We start from the raw sequence: 14,634 nt of genomic DNA on the forward strand, positions 1-14,634 counted from the left end.
TAAGTCACGGTCTTGACTCCACTGACCCAGCGTGTGTCCTGGGCAGGAGGTGCATGTCACGTGCCCTGAAACAGGGCTGCTTGAACTGAATCGCCAGAAGAGAACCATTGTTATTTGGAGAAGACGGACATATTTTAGCTTCTCTAGGAGTCCAGCCCTGAGCTGAGCACTTTACCTGAATCATCTGTTGATCCCCACATAGTCCTGTGCGGTAGGAAGTATCTCCCCGATTTTGTGAATGAGAAAACAGTCACAGAGGGTCTAGGGCCTTACCCCATGTTCCAGACACAGTAAGTGCTGTCATTCCCACACGAGTTCATTCTGTTCCTAGCTCTGCACCGAGGGCTATTTATTGGGGCACATTTCTCTGTGAGGGGCCTTGGGAGACCTCATAAAGAAAGGCCCTTTCTGTGTCTAGAACCAACATGTGTTAGCATTAGGAAGTACCTTAAAGACTTTCTGTCTCAGTGCCTTCCCATTTTACAGAAACTGAGGCCTAAGTAAGGAAAAAGAATCAAGGCCAGGTCGAGTGTTTGGGCTCTGCTCCATGTGCCGTTTCCCCTTCATGGGGCTGCTTTTCGTTCATCACTGAGAGCTTGCCCCCGAAGCCTCCCAGGCACCAAGCCGCATCCGGGCACTGGAGATTGGCCCTGCACGCGGCATTCAGGAGAGAGGTGGTCACACGTAAGTGAGCCAGTCAGTGAGCTGGATAATTCAGCGTATGGACTGTGCCGTGGAGGAGCCCCGAGAGCCTTGTCACCAAGGACTGGTGGGCAGCGTCTTTAGTGAGATCTGTTTGTCTTCTCCTCACTTAACTCAGGGGGTTGTGATTTTTCCTCTCTACAGACTAGCTTGTGCTTCTAGTTATCTCCATGTCCTTTAGCCTCTGGAGCTGTGAGTCCACATTCCCATTGCTACAGCTAACGGTGGTTCTACTGCTGGTCACTCTTCAGGCTGATTTACATTTCTCCCAGGGTTCCACCAGGCCCTCAAAACCCACCCTCTTGCCCCAGCCAGGGGTTCGGTTGGTTGGTTGGAGAGTCATCCCCGTGCGCCAAGGTTTCCGGTTCAATCCTCAATTGGGGCACGTGCAAGAGTCGACTGGTGGGTACATGGATGGGTGGAGAGAGCCCATGTTTCTCTCTCTCACCCTTCCTCTCTCTATATAAAGTCAAATAAGCTTTAAAAAAAACATGCACCCTTCTTCAGTGTGCTCCCCTGAACTGTCTTCTCCTCACTCCCAGGAAGCTGAGATCCTCGTCTCTGATCATTTTGGCACATCCTCCTGGGACTTTGGAATGCAACAGGCATTGTGTCAAAACCCGTAGTGTGGCTCTCGGGGAAAGCGAGGCAAACAGGTGCAGCCGAGGTGGCTGGGCCAGGAGGTGTTTGGTATTGAGATCTCGGCGAGTCTGTGTGGTTTCCCTGCTGGGGGGAGAGTTGTCATTGCACTGCAGCACGGGGTGGCCACCAGCTCCCCCAGTGACCAGCTGCTGCCCCTTAATGGCACTGACTGCTTATAACATGAGGTGAGGATTATTATTTCTGGCTTATCAGTAAGAAAGCAAGGTTCCAAGAGGTGACATGGCTTCAGCAAGCACATTGGGGAGCCAGAACTCACACTTGTTTCCCCAAAGCCCACTCCCTTCATTGCGGCCTGTGATTCATCTTTTTGAATTGCTAGAGCAGCCCTGGTGGTGGCTCATAAGTCAAATACTATATTGTGATCATTTCTCTTAATCAAAGAGAAAGAATATTGTGTTGCATGAGCCCCAGGGCCAGGCAGACTGCTGCAAATTCTGGCTGTGTCATTGACCAGCTCTGTAACCTTAGGCAGGTGACTTCACCTTCCTGAGCCTCAATTTCCTTGTCTGTAAAATGGAGATCCTGACAACACCGACCTCGGGGTGGCCATGAAGGCCCAGTGAGATAATGCATGTCAGACCATCCAGCACGGAGCCAGGAGCCGTGCTCAGTGAGAGGTAGCTGTTTTAATCACCGCACCTGCGTTCCCCGCCGAGCCGACTCCCATCTGCATTTCTTACGGAGAGAAAATCTTAAGCTAGTATGCACGAAGACCCACTTCATTGTGTCTCCTCGGCTTCCGCAGGCCTCCCCGCTCATCTGCCATTCCTGTGCTAATCAGAATTTCCTGACTTCTCCCTGTGTGTCTCCGTTAATGCAGAAGGAAGGGGCTGCTGGCACAGAGGAGCCGAGGCGTGGGCCGGCGCGCCTGTGATTTGAATGTCTTTACTGTAATCTAGCAAGCGTGCGTGGGGGCTCCTGTCAGTACCGGAGCAGCTGGCCAGAATGGGCAAATACTGTGGGCCTGGCCGTCCCTGCCCCTGCAAATCATCAGAGTAGCTTTTGTCAGGCACCCACATTCCCCTGACTTAACTCATCCGCACAGCGAGCCAGCTTCACAATAATGCATTGATTCTTTGTTTAGGGCTTGTTATAGCGATGGGCCAGGCCAGGAGTCCGTCCCTGGCGTGCCTGGGCTCGCGCACAAATGGTTCCGAAGGCTGTCTTGGTCCTGTCAGCCCAAAACACGGCTCAGCCCAGCCCAGGCAGAGCCATCTGACTGTGACTGTGCAGTGTCCACCTTCCCAGGTCCACCCTGGTGGCCCTCAAGTGTGTACATTATGTCCCTGAGGGTGGGGGGAGAGCATGCTTGGACTTGGGAGTCATTCAGACCCACCAGCTGTGGGACCTTAGGCAAAGCACTTCACCAGTGTGGGACTCCTTTCCTCATCTGTAAAATAGGAGACGTGTGAACATCGAGTTCTGGCGAGGACTCTGAGCATGAGGTATAGGTTGGTCCAGAGCGGGTGCTCACTGATGGGGTTCCTTCTCCCTAATCTTCTGCCTGCTTCTGGCTGACCCAGAGTTACTGTAGTCTAATCCTGCTGTTCCAACCCTCCCTCCCTGCTGTCCTGCCTTCAAGTGAGGACCTGGCGTTCTCCAGGCCGGACACCACACTGAGCCTTTTCTGTGTTGGCTGGAATTCACCCTGGTCCCCGACAGCTGTCCTTGCTCACTCTGTGAGGAGCAGGCACCACTCAGTTCTGGGAGTGGTGCTGAGGCTCAGCAGGAGGCTCAGAGGGGCGGTATTAGCTGCCCGGTGAGGCTAGAGAAGCATCCTTCACACTTACAAGCAAGGTTCTGTGCTGCTCTTTGGCCAATGTCTTGAGTGTTTCCTTGGGAATCTGGAGGTCTTTAAACAAAATGCAACCTGCTTGGGACTGCTGGTGATAAATGGGGCTGGATTCCCTGGCTGCTGTATTCCAGTTCTTGATTCTTAAATTTTTAAAAATGATATATTGACTGGTGTAGACACCATGCTAGTCACACCAGTGGTTCCAACTTGACTACCTTGGAGTCACCTGGGGAGTTTTAGAAACTACCTGGCATTGGGGACTTTAAAAGTGGCCCTGGTGGTTCCACTGCATGGCCAGGGTCGAGCACTGCTAACCATCCATCTGGTTCACTCCTGTTTAACCCCCAGCCATCGTCTGAGGCAGGTCGTCTTCCCCACCTTACAGGATGTGAGAGGTGCAGTCACTTGCATACAGGGGCAGTGTTCCGTCTTTTCCTGAAGTGGCTCAGGTGACACACACTGCTCATCAGCCACTGAGAGTGGGTCAGAGCCTGTCCTCCAGGAGCTGGCATTGCTGGGCAAAGGAGGTGTTGGTGATATAGGAACATCGAGGAGGAACTGGGTGTAGGGACTGAAGGCATCAGGTAAGGTTTTCGCAGAGAGGTAACTTGAAGAGAAGCCAGAGGGGTGAGAGCACGTGAAGAGGTTAGGGGGTGGTCCACACTCCAGAATTCTGAAACAGAATAGGTGTGGACAAAGTGGATGGGTGTCAGAAGCAGGAAAAGTCAGCTGGGGAAGGTCACAAGAAGCCCTGAGGGTCGTGCTCAAGAGTTTAACAGCCCCACTTTCATCAGCCCACAAACTTGCCTGGAGCTGCTCTGTGCTGCCGAGTCAGATGGCAAACGAGCTGAGAGCCAGAGCCCTTCGGAGTGTCAACCTGTGAAGGGACGTCCAGCGCTCCGTTTAATGCTCTGCTGTCACATTTTGAGATTCTTACAAGTTTACCTTTGACCCTGTATTTGGGGAGTGGAGCTCATGCCTGCGCAGAGATAACCACAAAGGCGTGTCCCAGGAGCTTCTCGATGCCCCGGGGCATGGAGCTCCCGTGGCCCCACGGGGAGTGGGAGAGGAGCAGGGGATCGGTGCGCTCACAAGGCAGACGAGCCGAGGGGCTCTGACAGCCCCTAGAGGCCACGAGGCCCCCGCGCTGAGCGAGGGCCGTGGTTCTGAGGAGCACGAGTGCCCACGCAGGTGAGAGTGCTCGCTCGTGCTACTTCCTCCTACTAGCCACCCCTCGCTGTGAAAGCGGAGACACCGGAGGAGAGGCAGAGCTGCAGCAGCCGCCCTCCCCCCCTCCCCCCCAGTGAGTAAAGGTAGAGAGCAGGAGTAGGATGTGTGAGCGTCAAGAACTGGAATAACAGTTGAGTTCATTTTTGTGCAGCATTTCCACTGTCTGGTGAGAAAAAAACACAAATGCATTTACGCATTACAAAATATGACTCCACATATGTTAGCATTTAAAACTGGCATTGCACAATATAAGGCTGAACTGTAAAATTCTTGCTAATAATTTAAATTTTTCTTTTTCTGTACATAGAATGACATCAAATAGTAAATTTTAAAAACACCATGATAGGTTTTGAAAGAAACCATGAAAAGGAAAAAGCTTTATATTTTAGTATGACTTTTATACTTAACAGTCCTTTTTTCCTACATTCTCATCTTGCACTGTGTCCCCCAAATTATGTTCTAGCCCTGATAGAACCCAGTCTCTGCCCTCAAGAAAATGGCTATTTGTGGAACATATATGTGGACTCTCTATTTGTTGTAATCTGTTTTAATCTTCCAAGCAATCCTGCGAGATGGGCCAGCATTGAGTAATTGTCACAGATGAGGAAAGACAAGTCACCTGAGGTCACATCTAGTATGGTCACATGTGGTGAGAGGCAAGGGTCAAGTCCTGGTCTTTCTGACACCAAGACATGTTCTCTGTCCACCATGTCGTGTTACCTTAAATGGGTCCAACTTTTTTTTAAATGTTTTAAGTTTTTTAAAGGTGCCTTTCCCAGAAATAACAAAACCAGCCCTCTGCTGAGCCAGGTGTCACGCTGTGCTGTAGTTATTTGTTCCCCGAGCCAGGCAGAGTTCCTTGATAACAGCAGCTTTGCTTTTTGACTTTGTCTTTCCTCTCCCATGCAGGCCCCCGTGGATGTGACACACATGCCGCTAGGTGTAGTGTTGAGCAGAGCCGGTGCCCTGCCTGCCCACATGAAGCATGTAGTCTAGTGGAAGAAGCAGGCATTAATCAGATAATCAAATGTCATGTCTCCGCAACCAAAATTCTTTTTTTTTTTAATCCCCCCAAGAATATATTTTTTCCATTGATTTTCAGAGTGGGAAGGAAGGGGATGGAGAGAGGGGAGAGAGACACATCGATTGGTTGCCTTCCACATGCACCCCGACTGGGGCTGGGGATGGAGCCTGCAACCCAGGTGCATGCCCTTGACCGGGAATCGAACCCGTGACCCTTCGGTGCTCAAGCCAACACTCTAACCACTGAACCATACTAGCCAGGACCAAAATTGTTGATTAGGACAGTGACGTGATGCAGTCTACATGTTAGAAATCACTTCTGCCTGAAGACTTGGAGTCACTGGGAGGAATGAAGCAGGGGAGGGACGTTGAGTTAAGCCTCCAGATGTCAGGCAGGCCTGTGCGAGTCTTGGGGCAAACCTGAGACGTTTTCACTGGTAAATGGGAAGGACTAGGGAGTCTGATAGGTCCACTGTGGGTAGCTATGGAGAAGGAAGGGAAGGAGGAAGGGAGAAGGGAAGGAAAGAAAAAGAGAGAAAAACAGACTTGGGGTGCAATAATCCAAATAGGGTAATAATTGGGCGGGTTGGACCATTTTGAACTTGAAGTGCTAGTGGGCCAACCAGGTGGGGATGGTGACATGGGTTTGGAGCCTGCAAAAGACATCTGAGCTGACGATATTTATTAGGAGTGTCCTTTGTATGAGTCCCACGGTGCTCATGGGGATCACCTGGAGAGAGAATTCATTGCCCTGTTCTGGTCCCAAGGGTGAGAAGCAGAACTTCGTGCCACAGGAACGGCCTTCTGCTGGGCTTCTTCTGGTTCTCACTAGCTGATCTCTTTCAAGGAAGGTGTAAAGCCACCAAGTAATAAATGGCATGAAGCCTGGCTTGTATGGTTCAGTGGTTGAGCATTGACCCATGAACCAGGAGGTCACCGGTTCGACTCCCTGTCTGGGCACATGCCTGGGTTGCGGGCTTGATCCCCAGTAGGGGGCGTGCAGGAGGCAGCCGATGGATATTTTTCTCTCATCGATGTTTCTGTCTCTCTGTCCCTCTCCCTTCCTCCCTCTCTATAAAAAAACAATAAAAATATATAAGTAAATAAATAAATGGCATGAAAACTCTGCCTTTTCCCTCTGGAGTCTTTCCCTTCTCATAGGCAGTATGAAAGCTGCATTGTTTTCCCTCTTGCTTCAAAGCCAGGAGGCTCAGAACTGATTTTGTAACTTAATTTTAGAAATCATATACTCTTTTCCCAAACAATTACATTTTATATATTTATTTGTTTTCCTACTCTGCTTTCTTTCTTTGTTCTGTGTGCTCACATAAGCTGCCTCAGATCCTTTTTAAAGTTAGGGTTGTAACTGTATAAAAATAAATATTCCCCTCACACTACCTTTTTGGGTCATGCTTGCAGCCCTTGTGCGATGAGCCTGCCCAGTTGCTGAGCTAATATTGGCTAGACTGAAGTGGGAGGAACTCTTGGAATTTAAGCAGCTAGACAGCAAACTTAACACTTAGGTAACTCATTAAAACAGGATAAAAGTGGAGCTTCAAACTCCCTGTGTTTGCCACCAAGTCTGTGAAGCGAGGGGTACCTTTAACTCAGTTCAGCATGTACAAGTCTGACCTTTCAGAATTAAGAAAACACCGTTAAAACTGAATCCTTGTCCATGTAGATGAGCACTCCGGATACCTTCAAAGGAGGATTGAGGCATTGACTGCAAAATGGGGTGTTTTTTTAAGCTTATGGTGTCATTTTCTTGACATAAAATGTGGCTTGGTAAAGGCAAACTTCTTTATCAAGCAGCATACGCACAAAATTGACTGGATGGCAAATCTTATTTTGATCATCCCTGCTTTTTCATATAAATAATTATTTTAAAATTATAATTTGCTATTGGTTAAGATCACTGGGTAAATGGTTTTCAGGTCCTGTTCCATCTGGTGCCTTAGGGACTGCGCAGGTGCAGGGAATGGGGGTGGGGAGGGAGGACCTCCAAGCCAGGAGAGCCAGCCACCACCCCCAGCACCCACCAGAGCAGCTGGCTATTTTAGGTAGCAGGGCCCCTTCTGCTTAAGGTGCTATCTGAACAAACATTCTGCTTCTAAGAGTGAAAAGTCTGGAAATCATCACCCTGGAGGGCCCATCCCGCTGACTCGCTTTTGGGCTATGGAAGGGGCGGGCGGGGGAGGGGGTGGAACCTGGCCTTTGGTTCCCACTCTGCCTCTTACCAGCTCTGTGACTGGGGATGACTTACTCTCTGACACAGCTTTCTCATCCAGAATAGATGACAATAGCCACTTCACCAGGTAGGTGAGGATCTAATTAATCTCATTAGCAGGTGCAGAAGCACCGCCTGGTGGAGTTTAAGAGCTGACCCCCACACTCCAGGCCTCTCACCGCCCTCTCCCTTCTGCCTTTCCCAGGAGGAGCCAATCACCTTCTGTGAGGAAGCCTTCGTGTCCCACTATCGCTCTGGAGCCATGAGGCAGTTCCTGCAGAACGCCACCCAGCTGCAGCTCTTCAAGCAGGTGCCCGGCCCCCCTGTCTGGGCCTGCCTCTGGATCCCTCGGGGGAGGGGGACTCTGCAGCTGTCTTCACTGAGCACTGGGCTGCAGGCACGGGTGGGACTCCTGCCGGGGCCAAAGAGGGTGTGTGGAGGGGGGCTGGGTGAGTAGGGTGCTCAGCAACCAGACAGGCCCTTGCAAATATGCCACGTGGTTTTATGGGTTTTCATAACCATGTGGCCAGTTTTGGGGGACTCACTTTTTTGAAATGCATGGTTTCAAAGGCCCTTCCTGTCTTGGCAGGTGTGGTGGCTCTTTGGTCATACACTAAGGTGCCAGCCAAGTGATGTTCCTCCTTGTTTCTTTGTGCACAGTTCCGTTCTGTCCTTTCTTTTTTAGTTTATTGATGGGAGATTAGACCTTCTCAATTCCGGTGAAGGTTTCAGTGATGTTTTTGAAGAGGAGATCAACATGGGCGAGTACGCTGGTGAGCAGTGCTTTCTTTCTGTTCCTGTGCTGCGGGCTGTTCCGTGGGATCAGGGTGTGTTTCAGTGGTGACTTTTTGTTTCCATCACTTGAGGTTATGGAGAAACTGATTTCAACCCTGGCCCTAAAGTGTTTGAGGAATTGCTCTGCGTTTTCCGATGGGATGCACACTGGCCCATCTGCAGTCTTGTGTGCTGGGGCCAGCATGGTGCAGTGGAAAACACGAGGTTTCAGATTAGGAGACCCAGATTCAGAGCAGGACTCTCCTTACTAGCTGCGAGAACCTGGTCGAGTCATTCTGCCTCTTTCAGCTGAAATGTTTCTGTGTGCTGACAGTGACAGTACCTGGACTCCTGTTACAACTAAGTCAGAGTCCGCGAGGAAAGGTTTGTGCAGTCACCCAGAACAGATCCAGCACAGGATCACAGCTCAGCCAGTGTTCCTTTCAAATGTGAAAATCGTCGCAGTGCCTGGTCTCTGCATGCCTTTAGAACTGAAGATCTCATCCTCTCTCGTTTCAGAGGGGACATCTGAGGCCCGGGGAGGTGTTAGTGGCTGACCTTGCCTCCTGAATCCCTGTCCGGCATGCTTTCCAGGTCCCCTAGCCTCAGTCTTTGGCAGCAAAGTAAAAACTAAAAGCAAAATTAATAATACCGTGCTGCTGGCCTCCTCTTATTGCTGGGCCTGTGTCTGTCTGGACTACACTGATCATCCAACTGTCCATCCTGAACTCATAGAGCCAGGCCACATGTCACCTACACAACCCATTTTACAGGCCCAGCCGGCCTGTTCTCCGGCCTGGGAGCGTAATCAGTGAAGCCAGTGTGCGAGCCATATGGTCATAGTGGACTGTTTAAAAGCATCTCCTGAGCACCTGCCCTGTCCCCCGCCCTGGAGAGTAGGAAATGGACCCATTTCTGCCCTCGGGGAGCTTTAGACGGGCAGGAGGAGATGCGTAACTAAGGACAAATGCAAATTAAACCCAAGCAAGAAAAGGAGTAGAAACAGTTCTTTGCGGTTGGAATGGGGCCCTGAATTCTCACTGAGAATGGGAGCGCTTCACGTAGGAGGCAGGTCTGAGGAGTCCTAACAGTTAAATATTTGTTCTGAGAAGAAGAGGGCCTTTCTGTGTTGCTAAAGTAAGTCAAGCCATTCAGAGCATCTAGAAAAGCTGTTTGCTAATAAAACCTCTGTATCCCACCAGGTAAAACGAGCAAGTTTCCCAACAACGCTGCCCTTTCCTTCCCCTACATGGCTCCCGTGCGCCTGCACTGGGATGTGTGCCCTGTGCTTCCCGCCCTGGGTGGCTCACAGGGCTTCCAAGAAAAAGGGCTTTGGAATGAGGGTCACCTAGCCAGCTGAAGGAAGCTTACAGTGGAAGTGACATCTGATCTGGTGGCTGAGTGTACTGAGCAGGGAGAGGAGAGAACGGTGGGCAGGCGGGGGAAATGGCATTCACGAGGAGTGGAGGACTGTGAGGGTGCACAGTCAGGGAGGCCCCCGGGAGTTAACTCCTCGAGGTTGGGACACAGTCCTATATGAAGGTGGCACTGGATGCAGTGGCAGAGGGTGGACAGTGCTGAGATGAGGCAGAGGGATCTGATCTCTGAGAAAGAAAACCTTGACGGCATCTGGCTGCTGCCTCCTTCAGGGAGCGGGGCCTGGAAGCCTCCCTGTTCTTCAGATTTTGAACTTTCCAAGGCCTTTGTGCTGAAAGCAATTTGGGAAACTCCTGCACGCTCATCACTGCTTTAAATGACAGCTCTCTGACCCTTCTTTCCCCAGGCAGCGACAGACTATACCACCAGTGGCTCTCCACAGTCCGGGTAAGTGTGCTCCCCTCCGAGCCACCTGGGCCCCTCCTTAGCCTCCTGGCAGCCCTGCATTTCCCGCCACCCACAAGGCTGCCATTCGGCCTGGGGCACCCCATTCTGTCAGCTGAAGATGCTTTTGTTTGTAAGGCCAGGTGGAGCTGGCAGGGTGAGACTGTCCAAAGCCATCCAGTGAGGGTAGGGAGAGCCAGGAGAAGCCTCCTCACTCCAGGATGCTGGCCAAGGCATGTCAAGTGGATGTAGTCATCTTAGGGCTTTACTGATGTCTCCTTCCAGAGCAGTGCAATTGGGAAACTGTCGTGGGAAAACCCAAAATATGTCCTCCTTGCCGGTCTGCATTGTGTTTCCCAGCCAAGGCTCCTGGACAGGCAGAGACTGTACCTCACTGAGAGAGCTTTTCATCCCCTGACTATCATGAACAGTTTCTTGTGTGAGAAGCCAAGTGCTGAGGGGGCTTCAGAAGCCACTGACCAATTCACAGTCTTGCCTTCCTCTTATGTGGCTCTGTCAGTGAGTGTGGACTGCAGGCCTGTGTGCCGGGCCCCACCCTGGAGATGAGGTACAATGGGGAGCAGACACAGGCCCTGCTCTAGGGGAGCTCTCCTCTTGCTCAGGAGGCAGGCATGTAAACAGGCAACTCCAACATAATGTGAAAGTTTTGTCCCCTGCTCTTGGGCCAAGTGCTGCTGCCAAGGCGGGTCCCTTGGAAGTGGCTGCCGTTGGCCGAGAGTAAGCAGTTCCTCGATGAAAGACTTCTTTTGTTCTTCTGGTACAGCCAAACGTGGCACTTGGCAAACCATAGACAAGCAATAAGCACTTGTTGATTGATTGATAAAGAGCATTTTACTATTCCAGAGGACCACTGAAACCGAATACTAAGTAATTTGGAAAGCATTATGGAACAAATGAGTAGGTGAAAATTTCATATTGTCCTGCAACATAGAATGCTTTCTAGGTCAAATTGTAATGTTTTTAATTAAAGCTCAAAATTTCTAATATGGACAGTCACCAGAAACTGTGCTAAAAGTTAATCCCAATGACGATGTTACTGCATCTTCTTCTTTCACATATTCATTGGATCTAGTCTCTTTCTCTGTTCAAATCAGTTAGAAGTAAATTTCCGAACCACTACAGATCTGATTATGTGATGCACTTGATTAAAGTTCCTGTAGCGTGTGGACTCCTGATCCTGACCCCATCTGGCCTCGCAGCCCCGCTTGCTATCCCTCCCGTGCTATACTGACCGCTTGCCACTCACAGACACGCCGTGGCCCTTCGGCTTCTGCACTTGTGCACGTGCTATTTCCTACTGCTAGGATGTTCTTATCCTTCCTCTCCCACACGGACTCCTGCTCATCCTTCGTGGACCAGCCAAATGTTTCATAAGCCTTCTCTGACCTTGCAAACAATGAGCTGCCTCCACACTGCTGTGCACACAGCACAGCTCTCGTCACCTCAGGTTGAAGTTACGTACCTGGTGTACCCCCCGGACTGAAGGTCTTTGAAGCAGAGACCTGCCCTGTTCTCAGTACCCTCAGAGCCTGGCACAGGGCATCCCCTCGGTGAGCCCTCACGGTGCCTGGGCCTATGCACTTGGTACCCATTCATTTCCCCTTTAGTGTGCTGGGAAAGCCTTCCCTCCCCTCCTTCCCCTCCTCCTCTCCTTCCCCTGCTCTCCTAAAGAAACTGAGCCGAGAAATCAGTATGTGGGATTTATACTAAAGCCATGATTAACATTTATGGCTATTCATTCTTGCCCTTTCTCAAGCTATAGATGTTAAGGAAGGCAGCCTACCAGAGTGATTAAAACAGCACAGGCTGAGCAAAGGAAGGTGCATCCTGAGGGTGGCATATTTCCAGAGTAGCCAGGCAGTCCCAGCTAACCAGGCCCCCGGGTCTCTGCCCTGGCTTGGTGTTAGCCAGATAGTCCATTGTTGTGAAACGCACCTCAGTGCTGTCCCGGTAACTGGACTATCTTGAGAATCCATAGATTACTGTGGGGAGCCCTGACCTCAGAGAGCCTGTGATGAGCTTTCCTTCCAGCCAGTGGACAGGTGCCAAGCCAAGTACTGAGCCCAGAGTCCCCCTCAGTTCATCATCACCATCCCCATCCCCCACCCCCAACACCCACAGTGATTCTGCTATGGCCATAACCAACTGCCTGGGACCGGTTACCATCCTGGCCCATTTCTCTAATTAAATTACATGCTCTTGAAGTGTTGCTTAACTTGATTAAAGAGAAGAGGTCTTTGTTGGTGTTGGCCAGCTACGCCTTCAGCCCGCATTGCTGACTGGCGTTTTTATTATAGAAAGGAAGTGGAGCAATCCTGAACACTGTGAAAACGCGAGCAAACCCAGCCATGAAGACTGTCTATAAGTTCGTAAGTACTGGTCTTGGTCTCCGGACCCAGACAGATCTGCTCCTTAGCAGGACGCAACTCTTAAACTCACGCGATCCTCTCTGCAGAGGTGACTCGGCTGCTGCGCTGTTCCTGCACCTCAGTGCTCTTAGAATTACTTAGCGTTGATATTTCATGACCAGGCCGGTGACATTTTTTATTTCAAGTGTTTCTGCCTACAGTTGCCGCAAGAGAGAAATGGGAAGCTACTGGTTTTAGCTTTTAAAATGTGGGCTGGGTGGCTAAAATTCTGGCTGCTCCATGCTGGCGTCCCTGAGACCGGGAGGTTGTAGCAAACCTTTCCTGTGTCTCCCGGTTATTATGTCAGAATATAGCGGCTACTTTGCAGATTACTGAAGAGTGTTCATTGTGGGAGACACCCCCTGATTTTTGTCCCAAATTCTTCATGGTCTCTCATCACTGCCCCATAGGAAATGCATTGTCTGTGAAAGTCGTGCACATAGCAGTGAAATTAGAACATGTCCGTTCCTGACGCCGCATCTTTTACAAGCCTCAAGTATTTGCTTCTTGTGATTTCTCTTGCTTCTGATTTGACTCTGAGCTGCTTAACTGGGTGGTTTTATTTCCATTTTTTAATTTTGTTAGTCCTTTCTGTGCGTAAGTTGTAGTTATTTTAATGGGGTGGGTGGCTGCTAACAGAACCACACAGGTCTAAAATGACAAAAAATAAAAGCCAAGGTGTCTGCCGAAATGAGATTTAAGAAATGGCACTGGAAAGACGCAGCGATGCATCCGTTCAGGCCATTCAGCCTGGCGAGAAAACTGGTCCCGAAGCCCTGCCTGGTGAAAGGAATAGATGCTCTCAGTCTTGCAGCCAGAAGTGCTGCTGCTCAACTCTCACTGGTTGCTGTCACCAGGCTGCTGAGATAAATAATTACAGAGAGCAGAAAGGGGGGGAGGATATCTGTGCCATCAAAATGCAGACAATAAAATCTCTGTAGCCCCTTTATGGGGTTTTTTTTAACCTTTTAACAGTGTATTTGTTTTCTTAGCCATTACGTTTTCGACTTGATGATCCCGTTTTTTCCTTTCTTCCTAGTAATCAGAGAAGGTGGTTCACGACGGACTGAAATCAAGCACAGTCCCTGCTGGGAACAGAAGGGGAATCTTAACTTAAATTAATTTTTCATGCAGGCAAAAGATCATGCAAAAATGGGAATAAAAGAGGTGAAAAACCGCTTGAAGCAAAAGGTACTTGAAGTTCTTATTCAAAATGTATAAGCACCGTGTATGAAATGCGCGGCCACAGAAAAGTACGGCGTGATCAATAGAGGGCTGTTTGATACAGTGTTGCTAGCACACTTCAAAATGCATTACCAGCTGTCCGGGAGTTCTCACACTGTTATAAATATTCACAGACGGAAAACTGTCTTCAAATATCATTAAGACTCTGGCTTAAACCCACAAAGGCAAACAAGTTCAGAGTTACCATTGTCGGCCTGTCCCTTGCCCACCCCACCGGGCCCGGGGCCACCCAGGTCTGTAGAAATTGGCTCAGTCTCTCCATCTCGGCACCATTCCCTCTACAGCTGACCTGGGACTGGTTGTAACCAAACCCCAGACGCATCTCCAGAAAAATGCCTGCCGTGGGTCCTGCATGCACGTGCCCCCGTGCAGACACAGGGCACAAACGGTGGGTTTGAGGAGGACACTGCGGTCTCTCCCCACAGTGGTGATTTTAACCCAGAGGAACCCAGCAGTTTGTGTTTGAGACTGTTAGGGGGCATGGAAAAGTTCCGATTGTCTTCTTGGACCATCTGGAAATTGTACAAAGTCATACAGGCTACATCCTAAGAGTCCTCCTACCTGATTCTCTAGACTTGTGCAGGGAGGTTAATGTAAGAGAGAGAGCATTTCATATTATTATGAATGCCATCACCATTGTTATTGCTGCCACCTTCATTAAGCACTAAGGACGGTCCAGGCTAGGAGCTTTCACATTTAATCCTCAAAACCACACTGGGGGTATT

General features: G+C 50.1%; 1 protein-coding gene across 7 annotated transcripts in view; it reads left to right on the top strand.

Moving 5' to 3' along the window:
- The window catches only part of DENND1A (DENN domain containing 1A), a 405,631-nt gene that overhangs the window by 336,896 nt on the left and 54,101 nt on the right, over positions 1 to 14,634 (top strand). For all 7 annotated transcript variants that reach the window (XM_081150732.1, XM_081150734.1, XM_081150736.1 and 4 more), the window contains 5 exons: positions 7,846 to 7,950; positions 8,326 to 8,413; positions 10,198 to 10,238; positions 12,554 to 12,625; positions 13,799 to 13,855. In XM_081150732.1, the coding sequence (XP_081006858.1) occupies positions 7,846 to 7,950; positions 8,326 to 8,413; positions 10,198 to 10,238; positions 12,554 to 12,625; positions 13,799 to 13,855 (363 nt within the window). The remainder of the gene's footprint in view (positions 1 to 7,845; positions 7,951 to 8,325; positions 8,414 to 10,197; positions 10,239 to 12,553; positions 12,626 to 13,798; positions 13,856 to 14,634) is intronic.

The sequence above is a fragment of the Miniopterus schreibersii genome (genome assembly GCF_964146895.1).
Source record: "Miniopterus schreibersii genome assembly, chromosome: 11".
In the NCBI taxonomy this organism is placed as follows: domain Eukaryota; kingdom Metazoa; phylum Chordata; class Mammalia; order Chiroptera; family Miniopteridae; genus Miniopterus; species Miniopterus schreibersii.